A 20,497-nucleotide genomic window follows, 5' to 3' on the forward strand; every position below is an offset into this window, starting at 1 on the left:
GATCTTCCTAGTTATCAAATCACTTTACTGGAGCTAAACTGAAGTTTTCTTTTATCTGTAAAAGTTGGTTTGGCTAGGATTATTTGTAGGGGGGAAAAAAAGATTATAGAGAGTTATTTAATTATGAGAATCATTTGGATCTCAACCAGCAAGTATTTACAAATAAACAACTGATCTATGAATCACAATCATCTTTCTCTACTCATTAATGCATAGCCCCTACTTCGCTTTATTGTTCCACTGATGCTGTCTGTGCTTGAACATAATAATATACTGCATTTCTTTACAAAATATTGGCAAAGATTGTTATTCCATAATAGAGATGAGCTGGCCCTACCTTGAGTCATCTGTCTTCTGTTTGACACAAGTGTTCTATCTCACTCATTGCCTCATGTTTCATAAGTGCTCATTTGCAACATTTTCATCTGCTCGTTCATAAGCAATGCGTGCTGTGTCATCTCCATGGTCACATAAAGACAAATTTGGGAGGTTTTGTAGGAAGGAAATTTTAAGACATTTAAACACATGACTATATTCAGCCTTTTTTAAATAAAATCCTGATTCTTGAAGAGAACAAGAAATTATTTTATTTTCCAAGTAGAAATCTGAGTCTTATACGCCATTTAAAGAAAAAATTCACAAAGCCAGGTTGCTGACTTCAATAGAGGGCAATTTTTCATCAGCCAGGTCTGTCAAATCCATTTTATTTCACAAATTGGATGGCCATATCTGTGTGTTCTCTATCAGACATAAGAAAATGGTTTTCTTTTGATTGGTAGTATTGCATTTTATTTTTGGATGTTCTCTTTATCGAGGGTGAGAAAAAATATCTAGACAGTATTCAATATTTTTGAAAGCACATGATATTTGCAAAGGATAAGACCAGAATAATACTTAAGAGTTTCATAGACATTACTTCGTGAGACTCAGAACTATCTTTGAGATAAAACTGAGGAGCAAAGGACAAATATTTATTAAGGGCCTGCTATATGAAAGGAACTGGACTGGATAATTTATATGGGTCATCTCCTTTAGTCCTCACAAACCCCATGAATTGGGTATTGTTATCTCCACTTGAAAGATAAGAAAACTTGAGCTAGCTAAGTAATTAACCAAAAGTGACACAGAAGAGAAATGAAAGGGAACCAGGATTCAAATCCAGTTCTGTGGCTTCAAAACTCATGTTCTGAGTAGCTTACAGTAAGGAAAAAAAATTTGTAAACAACCTAAGTGGCATCATAGGAATTGCTTAATCAGGGGTGGGGAATGTCTGGCCTGTGGGCCATATACGGCCTGCAAAATCATTTAGTCTGATCCTGCCAAGGCATTAGGGATGAACTAATTAAATATTTGACCAAATATAGCAGGCTAATTTTTAAGTTGATGATTTTGCATGGCCCACAAATGATGTTATAAATACCCAAATGGCCCCTGGTAGAAAAATGGTTCCCCACCCCTGGCTTAAATAAACTGTAATCCTATATAATAAAAGGCTAATATGCAAATTGACCAAACGGCAGAACGACCAGTCACTATGACGTGCACTGACCACCAGGGGGCAGATGCTCAACACAGGAGCTGCCCCCGGTGGTCAGTGTGCTCCCACAGGGGGAGCACTGCTCAGCCAGAAGCCAGGCTCACAGCTGGCGAGTGCAGCGGCAGTGGTGGGAGCCTCTCCCACCTCCTCAGCAGTGCTAAGGATGTCCAACTAATGAACATCTCCCAAGGGCTCCCAGACTACAAAAGGGCACAGGCAGGGCTGAGGGACCCCCCCCTCCAAGTGCACAGAATTTCACGCACCAGGCCTCTAGTGTATCCATAAAAAGCAATCATGGCAAATGATGTTATAGATCTATTTTTATTTACATGAAAAGATGTTAACATGTAAATATCAAGTAAAAAGATCAGATTACAAAAAGAGAACATATTATATGATTCCTTTTAAGTTACACATATAATTTTATATGTATATTTGCAGTTAAAAAATTATAGCTAGGTGATGGGATTTGAAGTATGTTTCTTCTTGTTATTCATTTATAGTTGGTGTACAATGAGCTTCTATTGCCTGGATGCTTGGATGAATGGGCAGATACAGTGAGAGATATGTAGATACATAGATATAGAATATATAAAGAGATATAGACAGAATTTAAAGATCTAGTGTTTAAAAAATAAGATTGTAGCCACATCTGATATTTGAAAAGCTCTATTATACACTTTAAGAATACTCATGTGCAACATACTTGTAAGAGTTCAGAAAAATATATCTATAAGTCTATCTGTATATCAATATCTATACATTTATAGATATATTTTCTCACTATCTATATGTAAATGCATTGATATAAACAGAATAAAACAATATCTACACATTTATAGAGACAATGACAGAATATTATAAAACAAATATAGCAAAATGGTAGCAATCAGGGAATCTGGGTGAAGAGTATATTGGAGTTTCTTGTGCTATTCTTTCAACTTTTCTGTAAATGTGAATTACCTCAAAGTTTAAAAGTTTAAAAAAGTAATACACATTTTATATTTCAAACACATAGTCTGGTACAAGATTATGCCAATTTAAAAAGAGACACTACTCCACCATTTGGTCTCCTTATTGGCACTTGAAACAAGAGCCTGTGATCAATTTTTTAATTCACCCTTTACAGTGCTTGTCACAGAATAACTTACAATTTATTTGGTTGTCTTCCCCAGAGCACAGAAATATATGGGAAGCCTCCCATTTTGTTTCACAAGGCCAGCACAATTTTAATAACAGAATTGGACAAACCTAGCACATAAAAATCCATGGACCAGCGTGAATCATAAATATAGACACAAATGTAAAAAACAAATAATAGCTTATTCAAGTCTAATAATTCCTTAAAAGAAAATAATAAATCATTCACAGGTAGGGTTCATTTCAGGTTTATAAGGTAAAATCAGCATGAGAAAATCTAGAGAATTTAAGAGATATTTCATCTTTCTTGATAAATAGTAAAGAGAGGTTTTTCTTTCACAACTCCTTTTTGTAAACTAGAAATAACAGAATAAAGAAGACTACCTATTACAAGGAAAAATATATTTGAGGGGGAATACTAGAGACATTACTACCCAAGCTAGAAATATGAAAAATATACCCATTATCATTGCTATTATTCAACTCTGTTCTGGAGGCTCTAGGCAACATAGTAAAAGGAAATTATAATTACTTCTTAATTTTATGATAACCTCTCTAAAAAATCCCAAAGAAGCCACAAAAAGCTATTAATTAATAAAGTTTTAATCAGATCCAATACAGTATATCAAACCTTTATGCCAGACATCGCAAGTTGGCAAACTTTTTCCATAAGGTTCAGAGAGTAAATATTTTAGGGTTTGAAGGCCATACGGCCTCTGTAGCAACTATTTAACTCTGTCATGCAAAAGCAGCCATAGATAATACAGAAATGAATGGATGTATCTGTCTTCCAATAAAACTTTATTTACAAAAATAGGCAGTGGGCCGGATCCGGCCCACTGGCCACAGTTTGCTGACCCCTACTTTATACCACACAAAAAAAAAGTCGATGGAGAAAAGTTATCATGTCAAACAGCAAAACAATATGTAAAGACCTAGAAATTACTTTCTAAAGGGCGATTCAACTATATGAATCAAAATTTAAACTATGAATACTCTTTCAACATAACAAGTGCATTTCTGGGAACTTATACTAAAGATATATTTAGGGAAGGACATAAAGATGTGTACACATGGATATTTATTATAGTGTTATTTGTAATAGGAAAAAATATCTCTTACATAATCCATGTCTATGAAAAATACATCATTTTTAAAGGTGACAGAACAGTATGCATATCAGTTAATTTTTAAGTATATGGGTGTGTGATGGCTGTGCATATGTAATCACACATGAAAAAAAATCCTGGAAAGATATATACCCAATTGCTTCATCAGCAGCTACTCCTCGGGGTGGACTTATAGGAGGCTTTCTTCTTTCCTTTTGCATGTTATTTTTGCTCTTACTCTATTTCCCATCTAAGCTTGGAAAGGAAATTTTTCATTTTTAAAAGAAGTAAGCAAACAAAAAACTCCAGTGCTGCTCTGAACAATTTACTCTTATTTCTATGAATTTTAAAGAAGCCTGTATACAATATCCTCCTCAAATAAAACACATCAATACTGATTTTAATTTTTACATTAAGACATCTCCAAAAAGTTCTTTAAATTACTAACTGTTTCATGCCCTGAAGATGGAAATCTTTTTATTGTAAGTAATGTAAAAGGAGCATCTATCTGGAAATCTTGTCTTTCTCTTATTCTTCAGTGATATTTCTGCACACGTGATTGGATTTAGAAAGCCACAGAAAGGAAACAGGAAATAGGCAAGATTGGAAAGTGATGGACCAACCTGAGGTAATATCTTATCGGGAAATAAGTATTAGCAAATTCATTCCTTGAAGTCTTATTTATGGTTGCATAGTATGGGAATTTCACCTGTTGGGTTGGGGTAAATCTCTGACATTCTTGAAAATTCTCATTTATAATTTATGACGACTAAGTTTGGGTCTCTTAGTAGAAAATATAAGTTCATATGATTTACTTTTTTTAATCTTTATTGTTGAAAGTATTACATAGGTCCTCCTTTCCCCCCCGCCCCATAAACCTCTTCCAGCCCGCTCCCGTCCTCCCCCGGCCCCACCCAGGCCCTCACCACCCCACTGTCTGTGTCCACGCATTATGCATATATGCATTCAAGTTCACTGGTTGATCTCTTCCTACACACCCTCTCCTGCCTACATATGATTTAGAGCTAGTGACATTTAAGCATGTTTTCCCTTACAATTGATAACAGTTATCTATTTTACCATGTTTTGGTTATAATATATCTATAAATTGGTACATATTTGATTTTCATGTATTTAAAATCTTGGAAAAAAAGAGTTGGGGAAGAAAGGAAAATAATGATCCCTGTAACTGCTCAGAAATTCTTTGCAGGTATAAATGAATGCACGTTATATAGCATAACTAACAGTTACCACAAAGAGGGAAAAAACATTATTTTTGCCTTCTCAAAACACCGAACTTATCTGGCTTTGAAATCTACCAATTTCCCTCCTGAAATGGCGGTCTCCAATAGCTCAGCCTAAAAATTAGATCCATTGCAAACAGAAGATCCTCTGGCAAAAGACATTTTCAACTTTTGAAGGGTGTGTGCACACACACCTATGTGAGTATGTGTATGTACGCACATGTGAGTACGTGTGTGTGATCTTGTCGTTGCAAGAGAGGCCATGGGAGAAAAGACAGTCTCCCCAGAGCCAAGTTAGAAGTTAACAGGAACAATATGACAAACACAAAGGTCATCCAGAGTTCTCAAAAGTGATGTCAAAAAACAATGAGGTGTCAAGTATATTTTGTAAGCCATAAAAATCTAGGACACAATGAGCAAGTGATAAAGTTTGCTCTGGACACAACAGACAAATAAGTACATTGATATAACATGGTTTGCATTAACTATTCCTTTGCTCCCAGTCTCAATCAGATACTATTTGTCCTTCAGCAGCAGAAATTACTACTGTGAAACGTGAACGTAATGACTCAAGCTTGTATTGAGATCGGGGAGATTGGAATTCCACAACTTTCCTCCCAAGCTTCCATTTTTAAAAATCTTGAACATGAATTCAGTATAGCTAAAAAGTGAATAGGGAAATTATGGTGTTTGGTGTTTTTTTTTTTTTTGGTCAAATACTGATCTCTGTAAAGCCTGTCACCATCCCCAGTAGAAACTTACCCTTCAACTTGAGGTCCACATTATGTCTCAGCCAAGGATAAACCCCATAGCTTGGCATATCTTCGGGAATCGGATTGCTGTTTATCCAGCCATCACAAGCAAACCGGAAGAAATTATCACAAGGGTCCACAGACGGATTTACTTTACTCAAGATGGCAGCAGCTATGTAAAAAGAAAATCATAGGATTAATGACAATCACTGAATGCTGTGTATTGGCCTCTTCCAAATTAAACAATGATTTCCTATCTACCAGTTCCCAAGCCTTAGCTTTTACATTTTCCTGAATCAACTGCTATCCAGCAGTGAACTCTGGGTTGTAGAAGGCTGCTATAAGACTCCTTGGCTAGAGAGCAAGGCAAAGTGGGCATTCTAGATGAGGGACCCAAGGCAGGGGCCTCTCTTACCCAGGTCTAGGAGCAGAACTGAGTATTTGTATAAGTTAACAGAAAGACAAAATAGACTGATGTATAATTTTTTTCCTCTTTCATAAGTCCACACACAATTACATATGACATATAGTCGATAGGTAGGAAGTTTGTACAAATGTAAATGTTTCCATGAGCTTTAAAAACAATCTTTCATTACAAAATGAGAAGGTTCCAATATTCCCAACATTGAACTCCAACTCTCTTCCAACTGTCATACAATTGCTTACTACCACTCTAGCACAGAGATATCCACCAACAAATTTTTTTCAGACAGCCAATATTTTGATATTGGAAAGATGACATCCTAAGTAGTTTTCATACTCTCATTAATGCCAGAATACATTTCTGTTCAAAGTAATGAAAACCCAATGAGTTTTCAGCTAAATGTGAATAAATTGCCCCCCAAAGTAAAATCTGTATACATTTAGATACACATGTTTGTTTGGCTACATGTGTGGTTCCTCCAGGCTTAAAAGTAAGGCTAGATATTTCTCTTGCCTAGACTTTCTATGAAAATTTCAAACAGCTTTTTGTCTTCAATAAAGTAAATAATATACAAACATCCTCATTTCTATAGGACATCAAAATTCCTACTATTTTCAAACTCCCCCCAAAAAAGAACAAAGCAAAAAAACTGATTGTCATTAATCCTATCTATGGTTTAGAAGTTTGATAAATTTTAAATTGGCTTAATATTTTCATCTTTCAGAATTCAGTTTTATCCAATTACATTTTTACTTACTGCTACTATATTATTATTAACATGCAAATATACTAGGACACACAAAATCTTCATTTCAGCTTCTTTTTAGTTATACAGGCTGTGCAGCCACAGAATGAATCTTCTATGTGACACCTCAGGGTCACTGAACATACTCGTTTCAGTCCCACACAATATTTACACTCACACAAAGGAACCCCACACACATTATTATTATTTATTTATTTTTTTGCATAAAGCTGTATTGTTTCCATTTGGTCCAATGCATGGGAGAGGGCTTCAGGGTGGTTAAAAGAATGGCTAGTAGTTTCGGGGAGAGGCTCAGGCAAAAGCCAGACACCAGGGGAATGCAGAGCCACCCCCCCCTCCCCCCGCAAAGGCCTCTGTGTTCCAAAGGCTTCTGGTTGTGCTTAAAGATGGGCCTTTCAAAGAGATACTGCCCAGCCCAGCCTGGGGGTGGAAGCCTGCAGATGTTAGTCAGGTGGTCACTCATCTTGATGAGTTTCACCTGATCATCCAGGAAGCAGTTCTGCAGGAAGTCCCGCAGCTGAGGGTCTGTGACTGTGCAGACAGAACCCAGGACCTGCAGGTTCCTCTCCCAGGCCAGGGCGGCTTCCATGGCGGCCTGAGTTTCACCCACTCGCTGTGGGGAGGCTTCAGCACGACCTGGAGAGAATGCGGCCACCTCGCTGGTTTTGCATCTTTAAGAGATGCTCAGCGCCCTCGCACTTCTTCTGTGCCAACTCCTGGAAGAAGCGGCCCCGCCCTCCAGAGCCACATTGTCGGGTGGAAACAGGAGCCCAGAGAGAGGTGGGTGTGGGGTCCCGCAGATGCAGGTTGGCCCGGCGGTGACCGCAGCCTCCACCTCGGTGGAATAATTCTGATGGATTTGGGAGCTGATGGCTGTTCGGCAATAAGGAGTTAAGGTAGAGAAACCCCCCGGTGTGTTGGCTGGTCTGGGAGGTGGTTCAGAAGGTGGTGACTGGATGAGACGCTGGAGAGTGGTCGGAGGCTGGAAGAAGGGGTGTCCCAGGGTCTGTTCCGTCCCAATACTGTAGAAGCAGAGACAGATTCGGGACCACCAAGGACACTCTCACACATTTTTATTCACACAAGCACATTGCTTTCTGGGTGCCTCCCAACCCTCAAATGTAGCCCTCCCCATCTCCTCAGTATTCTTCCAGGTACCTAGAAAAACTGCAAGGTCAGCTCCAACCTCAGCCCTGATATAAAGTGAAGGAATACATCACTCACTGAATTTGGACCTGAGCCCGGTGAATGGGGAAACTCTAGCTTCAGCCTCCAAATTCATCATTCACATCTCCCAGCTGGGCACAGAGCTGCATTTTGAGAAGGGAACTGTGACTTCAAATTGCAAGGGACCATACACCAAAACTCCTTTCCCCCCACTCAGCTTTACGGGGAAAACCCAGACTCTTGTTTTAATAATAATAATTATTATACATATATATACACATATATGTATATATATGATGATGAAGGAAACCTGTGTTATGTACTCTCTCAAGTTATCTATAATAATAAAAGCATTGCCCTAACTGGTTTGGCTCAGTGGATAGAGCGTCAGCCTGCAGACTCAAGGGTCCCAGGTTCGATTCCTGTCAAGGGCCTGTACCTTGGTTGCGGGCACATCCCCAGTCGGAGGTGTGCAGAAGGCAGCTGATCGATGTTTCTCTCTCATCGGTGTATCTAACTCTCTATCCCTCTCCCTTCCTCTCTGTAAAAAAATCAATAAAATATATTTTAAAAAAATAATAATAATAAAAGCATAATATGCTAATTAGACCTTCCTGGCGACCTTTCGGACAAAGCCGGGGCTGCGAGGGCCGAGGCAAGCCACCGCGCCTGCGAGGGCCAAGCACCTTGTACAAATTTCATGCATTGGGCCTCTAGCTGTATATAAGGTGAATTGTTATGTGGTTTCCAGCTAATGTTTATGTAGTACAGATGGAGGCATCACCCCATATACCAGGCTGAGTTTGTAAGTTTAATCAGGGCTCAAGAAAGAGGGGGAGGGGGGTGGTAATAATAATAATAATAATAAATACTGGGCATTTCCTCTGTGCCAGGAACTATGCTAGCCCTTTCCAGGCAGTATGGCATCATCACAGACTCCAGAGCCAGACTATCTGGATTTGAATGCCAGCAATACAATGCAGTAGCTCTGTAACCTCAGGCAGGTTACTTAACCTCTCTATGTCTTAGTTTCCTCATCTGTAAAATGCGGACCATAATAACACCCCATAGGATTTTCAAGGTAATTAAATGAGTAAATATATGTCAAGTGTTTAGAACAGTGCCAGAGACACTGCCAAATAATACAGTTGCCAGGTAAAATACAAGATGCCTAGTGAAATTTGAATTTCAAATAAATGACTAATTTTATAGTATAAATTCATACCAATTATTATATGGGACATACTTCTGCAAAAAAATTAGTGGTTATACGTGTGCAATTCAAATTTAACTGAGCATCCTAAATGTGTCTGTAGCTAAATCTGGCAACCACACATATAAATTTTTAGTACTATAATTCCACGAACACTTATCTGAAACTTGAGGCCAGATGTTTCAGAGCTCATAGATTTTCACATTTTAGAAAAGTTATACAGTGCATATACCACAGATTATATAACAGAACGCCTCCAGCAACATCTGGAATGGCACTCCTGAAACAAGCACATTAAGAATTCTATTGGGAATGTATACATATTCTCATACGGGGAAAACAAAGTCTAAAACAGCCTCACATAAGTTAGGATCCAGTTTTGCCACCACAGGAGTTGAGATCAGGTCCAGTCTTGCCAACTGAGAATTACCATGCTCTCTGGGTTTGGGGTTAAGGATCTGGAATTGTGGACCTGGATTACTACTACCACAATCATTATTTTCTTATATTCTCGCTGGCATGATAAGTGAAAACAATTATCCCCACTTTACAGATGGTGAAACTGAGACTTAGGGTGTCTATTGTACTTAACTCAAGATCATGTGGCTTTTAAGTGGCCACATTATGCTTCAAACCCATGCCAGACTGTTTGCCCTTCCCCACTATCATTAACATACCCGTTCCTTCATTCCTTCATTCCTTCTTTCCTTCTTTCCTCCACTTCTTATTTTGAAACACCAGTTAAAATAGGAGGAAATAGAAAAGGTGAAGAAAGGAGATTTACGGGAGAGACATCTTAGAAAAGGTTCCGAAGCCAAGTACTTTCTAGCGTGCTGCACCCACATACACACATAGCGCCCACGCATGCACGCACAAGGCGCCCAGATATGCACAAACTGCATACGCACGTGCACGCACGCACACGCACACGCACGCACGCACACGGCACCCGTGGACGCAGGCACGCACGCACGCAGCACGCACAGATGCGGCATGCACGCACATGCACGTGGTGCACGCACACGCACGCACGCACACGGCACCCGTGGACGCAGGCACGCACGCACGCAGCACGCACAGATGCGGCATGCACGCACATGCACGTGGTGCACGCACACGCACGCACGCACACGGCACCCGTAGACGCAGGCACGCAGGCACGCACGCACGCAGCACGCACAGATGCGGCATGCACGCACATGCACGTGGTGCACGCACACACACATACACACACGCCACCCGTGGACGCATGCACGTACACATACACACACATGTGGCATGTACACACATAAGCACGTGGTGCACACACACACACGCCACCCATGGACACACGCATACACACAGACATGCGCCATGTAAGCACAAGGCACGCAGGCACGCACACACAAAGTGCACATGCACGTGGCACACGCATGCACACGGCATCCGCGCACACAGCATTGCTCTGGTCCTTCCCTTGGCCACCATTCTGCGACGTGTTCTGCAGGTGTTCTGCAGACCCCTGTGCATAGTGGGGCTCATGTGCTTAACTTATCCTATGGCTTTCTCTTTCGAAAACACACTACTGTCCCTGCCCACCTGAAAAATGGGGGTGGGGCTGGAAATCTAGGCCCTAACACTGGTTTATGGAAGGAATCTAATAGCTGAGGCAACTTTAAGTACTCAGCTTCACTTTAAGGAATTCACTGATATACGGCCTGATCACCTCAAGAAAAATTTGACTTGTAATGTGGAATAGAAGGACCCAAAGAGACTCCAGGTAACCGTAGAAGCATGGATTTACAGAGGATCCCTGCGTGGATGCAAGCAGGGTGGACCCACTAACCAGAAGATTCAGAAAGACTGCTTAAGATAAATAGGAATCTATCGAGTTGAGGCCATAGGAAGGTCAATGGTCTCGGTCTTTGGGCCTTAAAGAGAGGCCATTCAGCTTTCCAAGCCCCTTTCTGATTTCCTTATACAGGAATACCTTGGGGGGGGGGTTCTTTTTTTATTAAATTTATTGGGGTGAGACTGGTTAATAAGGTTATATATCGTTTTCAAGTGTTTTATTGTGCTTTGCTTTATTGCTCTTCACAGGTGTTGCTTTTTTTACAAACTGAAGGCAAGACCCTCCACCGGCAAAAAGATTACAACTCATTTTGTTGCAATACTCATTTTATTGTGGTGGTCTGGAGCCGAAATCGTCATATCTCTGTCTGCCTGCAATGACTTGAAATACCGCACAGCTGTTTTTTTCAAGGAAAAAGAAAACAGGAAACCTGCGCTCCACAACTTCACACCCAGATTTGAAAGTAAACTTAAAATTTCATCAAAATTGCATTTCATACTTTGTAAACCTCAAGCAAACAGGATACTAAAAATACCACCTGTTTTCTCTTCCACTCCCCAAGGTACCATAATTATAACTTGACACAGGATGGAAAACTGACTTACCAGCTTCGATGCATTCTGGCTTCAGGCAGTACTCCTGTTTAGCTTGGAGACTTAAGAAACCTTGACTCACTGAAAAAACAAGACCAAAATAAAGAAATGACTGCTTGAAGCAGATCACCCTCAGGTAACCCACCATCAGGCACATATACAAGACATTTGATATCAGTTCATCCTTCTCAGTATTGACACAGAACTAAAAAATCCAATTGGCTCAATATCACAGAACCAGACTCTGGTCATTAGCTAAATAACCTTGGTGAGACTCTTGGTTGCTCTGCAATTCAATTCTCTCAAACATAAGATGACTGGGCACCATTAGACCAGCGCTTCTCAGAATGGGGTCCCCTGAGCAGTGGCAACAGCATCACCTGGGAATTTGTTAGAAATGCAAATTACCAAGCCCTGCAGTCCTTCTGAATCAGAAACTCTGAGGTGGGGCCCAGCCATCTGCATTTTAACAAGTCCTCCAGGGGATTCTGATGCAGGCTCATGTTTAAGAACTACTGGGCTAAAAAAAAAAAAAAAAAAAAAAAAAAAAAAAAAAAAAAAAAAAACCTACTGGGCTAGAAGATCTCTAAAGTCTCTTCTATCTCCTATTATCTATGATTTAAGTCTCATAATTTTACTCTTTTGTTTACAACTACATTCTGGTTTTAGTGATGGGAAAATTGAAACGTCATTTTGAACAAATCCTGAGTGGAAAGAGATAGAGTTCTGGGTCTTATCTAAACCATCCATATAGATATGGCCCAAGGGGGAGGAAGGTAATATATATTGTATGTAACTCAGTCATCTAGCAAGAGAGCCATTATTTGCCTGCTTTGTACCCCACACACCCTCCTCCCTCCAGACCCAGCCTAGCTACCAGACAGACGCAGCTCCATGGACCAAGCTTCCAACTACTTCCACCAACACAAAGCAGAACAAAACCCCCGCAAGATGGAAACAGCTTTCCACCAATAGCTCACTTTCCCCCATCTGGTGCAACATTATCTAAATGGATTTCTGTGTGAGTACAGAAGGGTACCCATTTGTAAACTCCAGGTAGCACCTGGGCATTAGCAGATGTGAGCTTAGATTTCAGAAATATTTTTGGTAGCCGAAGAACTGGTGGGGAATTCATTATCACTGGGCTCTGTGGGCAGAACTAGGGAACCATTTGGAGATGTGGCTGTGGGGAGATGGAAATTGGGGGTGGAGGGCTCTTTGTGGCATCCTCAACTGAGAAGCAGAATCAGAAAGCGTGGCGGTATCTATATTTCAGCTAGAGATGGAATACTTGCCAGCCTGTCAATCTGGTTTGTTTATTTACTTGCCTGTTTGTTTATATTCTGTTTTATTTATTAACCCACATTCTGAGAGGAGCCAGCTTTTTCTCTGTTCATATCTCTGCTGCCATCCTCCAAACAGCCTTTTTACCTATTACACTGCAGATTCGATGAACTGCCTATGAAACATCTCAGGCCTGCTTTTAAGAAATGAAATATTGACCTAGCCGGTTTGGCTCAGTGAAGAGAGCATCATCCTGCAGACCGAAGGGTCCCGGTTTCGATTCCGGTCAAGGGCACATGCCCGGGTTGTGAGCTTGATCCCCAGTAGGGGGCATGCGGGAGGCAGCCGACCCATGATTCTCTCTCATCATGGATGTTTCTATCTCTCTCTCTCCCTCTCCTTTCCTCTCTGAAATCAATAAAAATATTTTTTTAAAAAGAAATGAAGTATTGTAGCATAAAGATGCATTTTGATTTCTTTAAAAAGCAAAAAAAAACAAAAACAAAAAAACAAAAAAACAAACAAACAGTGGTTAGGTAAAAATATATCTGTGCAGTTTAAAAATTAGTACCAAATATTGCAATGTGCTTGGGTGGTGGAACCATGGAGGAAATTTCCCCTTCAGTCTACTTCCATATGTTTTCCAAATGTTCTTTAATGAGCATGTGTGTGTTTTTATAATGGAAAAATAAACTTTATTGTAAATAATATTTTATGGTTCTGGACAATACCTTCTTGATACTAGCCTTGTTTTATTTTATTTTATTTTATTTCATATATTTTATTGGTTTTTTACAGAGAGGAAGGGAGAGGGATAGAGAGTTAGAAACATCGATGAGAGAGAAGCATCAATCAGCTGCCTCCTCCACACTCCCTACTGGGGATATGCCCATAACCAAGGTACATGCCCTTGTCCAGAATTGAACCTGGGACCCTTCAGTCTGTAGGCCGACGCTCTATCCACCGAGCCAAACTGGTCAGGGCAGCCTTGTTTTATTTTAAATATATTTTTATTGATTTCAGAGAGGAAGGGAGAGGGAGAGAGAAACATTAATGATGAGAGAGAATCATTGATCCGCTGCCTCCTGCACGCCCCACACTGGGGATCGAGCCCACCACCTGGGCATATGCCCTGACTGGAAATCGAGCTGTGACCTCCTGGTTCATAGGTCAATGCTCAACCACTGAGCCATGCCAGCCAGGCATAAGACTGAATTTGAACAGGAAGAAGAATATACCACAAAGTCAAACTAGAAGCATCTTGAAGAGGGGAGGACCTTAAGCCAGAATATTATCACAAAGAGCATTGCCTGGCAGGTCCCAAGAGATTTCCAGACAAGGTCTTTGCTGGGTGCAAGGTGGCGGTGGGGGGGAGGAGGCAGAGCCTGGGGAACTAGGTAGTGAAGAGGGAACAGAAGGAGTCTGACATAGTGCAGAGATATCTGACCAAAATATCATTTACTTTTTAATTTGAGAGTGTAAATATATTTTAAAGCAAATGTCTCTGTCGGTATGCATCCAAATGGATGTGGTCACCTGAAGCAATGCTTCTGAAACTTTAATTTGTAAACATGCAGATCCTGAATCAGTAGGTCTGGGGTGGGTAGAGCCCAGGCTTGCAAGTGATGCTGATGCTATTGGTCCACAGACCACCCTTTGAGTAGCAAAGGTGTAGAATAGCCACACCCTTACTCTCTAACATCATTAGAGCTCCTCTTAAAGATTCCTAGTGAGAACCAGGTTATTGGGCACACTGGAAAGTTCTTTTTTTCTATTAGATACAGACCTCCTTGGGTCTGTATATAATGGCTTGGTGAGTTTTACTGTGCTCTAAAAACTTAACTGTTGACCCCAAAGAATCATGTTCTCTCAAAGAACAAAGATTTGCTGCCATCAAAAGTATTCCAGCCCTAACTGGTTTGGCTCAATGGATAGAGCGTTGGCCTGCAGACGGAAGGGTCCCAGGTTCGATTCCAGTCAAGGGCATGTACCTTGGTTGCGGGCACATCCCCAGTAGGGGGTGTGTAGGAGGCAGCTGATCGATGTTTCTCTCTCATCGATGTTTCTAACTCTCTATCCCTCTCCCTTCCTCTCTGTAAAAAAATCAATATATTTATTTTAAAAAAAAGAGTATTCCAACTTATATGCTTCAGCCTCAGAATGTAATCATAACAATGGAATTTCAAAAACGTTTCAAGAGGCAGTAATATAATTCAAAACAGTACATATTTTTACATAAACAATCACCATTTGGATTTTTAAGTTGGGAGTGTTTTCAAAACACAAATAGTCTAGCTTTGTGGTCACTTCCTACACAGTATGTAGTCCCTTGGCATGCCCCTATCAGTTTTCCTCCAGTTTTGAATTTCAGGATAGGACACTTGCCTAAAACCCAAAAGCCAAGAGATCGCATAACAGTTTTCGAGAGCCACAAATTTGGCTGCAGGAGTAGGAGATTTAACTGTACCAGAAAGCAATAAAGCCACCTAATTCCCTAAATTTTCAGCCACAGACAACATGGAAAGATGGTTTGCTCATTTTAGCAGAGTTTTCAACCACACAACCCTAACTCTTTTCAAGTTTAATTACTGGTTTGCCCCTGCCAAGATAAACATGGCCTCCTGCATCCTGTATGTGCCAAAGAATGTTTCCAGGCATGCTACATTTCAAACTGCACCTAGAATCTGCTAAGTATAGGGCTTGGTCCTATACAACTTTCAAGCTCATGAGATAGTATGGGCTGTATGAGAAAAATACAAAGGCTGATAGGCAAGGGTTCAGAATGCCTACAGTCTTTCCAACGTATTACATTCTTTTGTATAGGAATATGTTTTTATCGTCATATATTCTCCCTGGAAACCTTATTCTCACCAAGAGTTAACATAATTCAATCCTAACACCTTTCAAATCTTGGAAGAAAACCTCTTTTCCTTCATATTATTTTTTAAATCTAATAGAAAGGTGGAGTTAAAATTTTATCCCACCAGAGTCACTGGGTTGGAAAGGAAGAATATCATTTAAAGGTGCATTTATAAAAACTAATTTGTATTTTGTGTGTTAAATTTTGTGATTCATTCAGGCAAACATTGACAGAAATCAAATGGAAAGAAATTCCAGCATGGTTTTGATCACGGTGTAATTCTTTCCTCACAAAATAAATGAAAGTATCTGCCTATGAATTCATAAACACTCATTTTGCTAAATGTAATGCATAAAAACAATATTTGCCCAGTGCAACCGAATCCTCCAGCCACTCGGAAGCCACTTTATACCCACTTCACATCCTGGACTATGCACTGAGTACTTGCGTGTATTTATTTATTTAGCCTCCTAAAGAAAAGGCTCCCACTTATTTGCATACTTAATAGAAACTAAGGATGCACCATCGACCAACACAAGCAAACAGCCCTCCACCTGCATCCTGATGAGTCTGACAGAATCAAGCACAAAGATATTTCACTGCATTCGCCCAGCTCCCTGGCTTCCAGTGCCGCACTTACCTAGAAAGAGGATGGTGCCCAGCACCAGGGTGCTACCGATGAACACCACCAGGGCGATCCGAGTGCCTTTGCTGGCCGATTTCCCAGTCTCCCTGCTGCTCCCCGTTTCTGCTTCCATTGGGAAGGATGTGAAGGCCAGACAAGAAGAGAGTCGCTGTTTGTGGTCTGTTGGCCGGTTTCAAGAATCTGGTAGGTGTTGACATCCAAAGTTCTCTTGCTCTTCTGCTAATGGACAGCTGAAAAAGGTCCTATCAGGAAAGAGCCCCTCACCAGCCCTTCTCAAATAGTTCTCCACACAAATGAAGTAAAAGAAACCCAAAATATTGGTTGCCTCGGCTCTCCCCCTGACCAGACAAAATAAACAGCGGTTGCTTTATCTTGTTGTGCTCCCCCCAGCAAAGTCCCTCTCAACCGATGGTTTGGCAAGCTCCTCTCTCAGGCGTTCCGGGTGTAGATGTTTTACTATGTTGCTGAACAGATGTTTTAGCTATTTAAATGTATAGTCACTTGGGGAGGAAAAAAAACAATTGTCTTTATCACAACTGGATTCTCATCAGACTCCCCCTGACCATGACAAGTTAGGTGGCAAGGATTCTCCGGACCCACTTCAAGATTGCAACATCACGTAATTCTTTTCGCAATAGTCATTCTGCTCGCCTGAAGTGTCTTTATCAAAGATATGCTGTCAGTGAGAAAGTCCGTTTTTAAAGCCTTCTAAGAGTTCCTGGGATATCCTGGAGCATTTTATTTTAGGAACTCTGTGTATGACCACATGTGCCAAAAATCAGAGTCATAGTCCAGTGCAATGCAAAGTAGTAATTAAGACAACCTACAGAGGCTGATGGTTTGGACCGGAACATTTTTTTTTTTTAAGGAGGAAGGAAAAGCACATCCGCTGTGTAGTGCTAAGAATTGTACAAATGACAGGTAAGTTTTCAAATTAAGTGTATTATGGTAAAAACATTTTTTTCCTGCATGGTTTGATGAAAAGTGTCCCCCATGTATTTTTACTCTAGTCCCACGGAGGCAGTCACTGGTTACTATGTTTTGTGTGTGTGTGTGTGTGTGTGTGTGTGTGTGTGTGTGTGTGTTTTAAAATATATTTTTATTGATTTCAGAGAGGGAGAGGGAGAGAGAGATAGAAACATCAATAATGAGAGAATCATAGATCGGCTGCCTCCTGCACACCCCCAACTGGGGATCCAGCCTGCAACCCATGCATGTGCCCTTGACTGGAATCGAACCCGGGACCCTTCAGTCCACAGGCCGATGTTCCATCCACTGAGTCAAACCAGCTAGGGCGGTTACTATGTTTTTATGTTTCCATAAGTACCCATTTCAGCAGATTCCCCAGGATGAATTCAAAGGCAATTGGTTTCACTGGAAAGACTAATTAATGACTGGATCTTTGGTTTCTTTGATTATGCTAACGTTATGAAAATCTGCTTTCTTCATGGGAAAGGGCAACCAGTATTTCAATGCTATTGAAATGATATGCATTTTATGATCTGATTATGGGGGTGGGCAAAAGTAGGTCTATAGTGTGAGTATACAAAACAGAATTTATTCTTGTATTACTTACTTATTAGTGCACTATTTTTTATTAATAATAACCTACTTTTGCCCACCCCTGTATATAGATATCAGGTTTTTTTCATTTTTAAATACATATTTATTGTTGCTAATATTACAGTTATCTCCCATTTCCTCATCTCCCCCCCTCCTCCCAACCTATACCCACCTCCAGGTCTTTACTACCCTATTGCCCGTGTCCATATAATAAAAGGCTAATATGCAAATCAACCAAATGGCAGAACGACCGGTCACTATGATGCACACTGACCACCAGGGGGCAGACACTCAATGCAGGAGCTGCCCTCTGGTGGTCAGTGCGCTCCCACAGGGGGAGGGCCACTCAGCCAGAATCCGGACTCACGGCTGACGAGCACAGCAGCAGTGGCGGGAGCCTCTCCTGCCTCCACAGCAGCGCTAAGGATGTCCAACTGCTGACTTGGAGGGGGCCTAAGCCATCAGTAGGATATCCTCCAAGGGCTCCTGGACTGTGAGAGGGTGCAGGCTGGGCTGAGAGACAATGCCCCACCCCCACCCCAAGTGCACAAATTTTGTGCACCGGGCCTCTAGTAAGTATATAAATTCTTTGGTTTATCTCTTTTTTCTTTTTTTTAAATATATTTTATTGATTTTTTACAGAGAGGAAGAGAGAGGGATAGAGAGAAACATCAATGAGAGAGAAGCATCGATCAGCTGACTCCTGCACACCCCCTACTGGGGATGTGCCTGCAACCAAGGTACATGCCCTTGACCGGAATCGAACCTGGGACCCTTCAGTCCCCAGCCCGACACTCTATCCAGTGAGTCAAACCAGCTAGGGCTGGTTTATCTCTTCTTGTCCCCCCTAGATATCATTAATTCACAACACAATTATTACTTACCTGTTCTTGTTTTATTGGAGGTCATAGGACAGTGGGCGTAGGGAGTGGAGGATTCAGCTACATTTAGAAACCAGTGGAGCATTTTTCTTTCTCATACAAAACTTGTGCCTGTGGGCCTGGAGGTCACACCAGAGCACAGCAAACACCAATGAGCCCAGTATAACATGGCTCATGGTCTTACCTGGCTGATCCTGGTGAGGCTTTAGATCCTTTCATGGGATTCTCCTACGGCTTTAGACTTATTTCATGACATATCCTACCTTACTTTTGGCTCAGTTCATGTTGCCTCAAAGTCAGAAGAGCATAATCCTTCTCTAAATTATGACATCATAGTAACCTGTAGTTAATATTTGCTCATTGGCTATTGATGTTATTGTGTTTTTGTTGTTATTCTATAACACTAGCAAACCTTTGGCTCCTAGGTTGGAATTCTCCCAATAGTTTTTAGACTTGACTCCATAGTACTTCTTATACTTTGAGCTCCATGAGGTCAAGAATTGTGTCCATCAAGTTTACTGCTGCAGCTCCAGCCTCTACACTTCCTTGCCCATAATGGCAAAGGGAGGAATAAGAGCAATGAAAATCACCCAAGTTAGACGTAGCTATTTACTCTTAAAAAGCAGCTTCAGGAACCTCAGATACTAGTAGCTGGAGGTGGGGGCGGCTCAGCCTCCTAACTCCTTCTAAATGCTCAAATGATAATGATACTTTACATGGGCATAGCACTTTCATATCCCACTTTAACCTCAGGCAAACCCATATACTTGATAATAAAGGTATATTTACGTCTAGTTAGGAAATGAGAACACTGAGACCCAAGGACTGGCCTCAGATGGCATAGGAGAACCAGAAAATGGAAACACAGTGAGGAGGATCACTGCCATATACATTCTCCAAATCTCCTCACATATTTTGGGTCCAGACTGACATGCAATGGTGGCCATGCGATGCCAGCTGGAGTAGCCTTTACCCTCCTTAGACTGGCAGTTTCCCCACAGGTGAGGGCAACTGGGGCTTACCCTGAAGTACACCTAGCTATTACTTAGCAGCATGAATTCATTCCCAAACATTCAACTGCTGAATGAAAAACAAAAACCAAAAAATACTTTAAATAATTGTAATGGAAAACTTATGATGTATTCCATCCTAAACTAAGATATGCAAATACAGACAGAAAAATGTATTAATTGAACAATGAAAACACCTCTATAAAAGTAATTAACAGCCCAGCCTGCATGGCTCAGTGGTTGAGCATTGACCTATGAACCAGGAGGTCATAATTTGATTCCCAGTCAGGGCACATGCCAGGGTTGTGGGCTCAATCCCCAATGGGGGTAGGGCAGGGGTGGGCAAACTTTTTGACTCGAGGGCCACAATGGGTTCTTAAACTGGACCGGAGGGCCAGAACAAAAGCATGGATGGAGTGTTTGTGTGAACTAATATAAATTCAAAGTAAACATCATTACATAAAAGGGTACGGTCTT

General features: G+C 41.0%; 1 protein-coding gene across 1 annotated transcript in view; it reads right to left on the bottom strand.

Moving 5' to 3' along the window:
* Positions 1-17,333, bottom strand: part of PHEX (phosphate regulating endopeptidase homolog X-linked) — a 200,880-nt gene extending 183,547 nt beyond the window's left edge. The window contains exons 1-3 of the mRNA XM_036305892.1: positions 16,561-17,333; positions 11,789-11,857; positions 5,793-5,954 (exon numbers count right to left, since the gene is read on the bottom strand). Of these exons, the coding sequence (XP_036161785.1) occupies positions 5,793-5,954; positions 11,789-11,857; positions 16,561-16,678 (349 nt within the window). The 5' untranslated portion in view covers positions 16,679-17,333. The remainder of the gene's footprint in view (positions 1-5,792; positions 5,955-11,788; positions 11,858-16,560) is intronic.
* Between the last annotated feature and the right edge of the window lie 3,164 nt (positions 17,334-20,497).

This window comes from Myotis myotis, unplaced genomic scaffold (assembly GCF_014108235.1).
Source record: "Myotis myotis isolate mMyoMyo1 unplaced genomic scaffold, mMyoMyo1.p scaffold_m19_p_4, whole genome shotgun sequence".
Taxonomy (NCBI): domain Eukaryota; kingdom Metazoa; phylum Chordata; class Mammalia; order Chiroptera; family Vespertilionidae; genus Myotis; species Myotis myotis.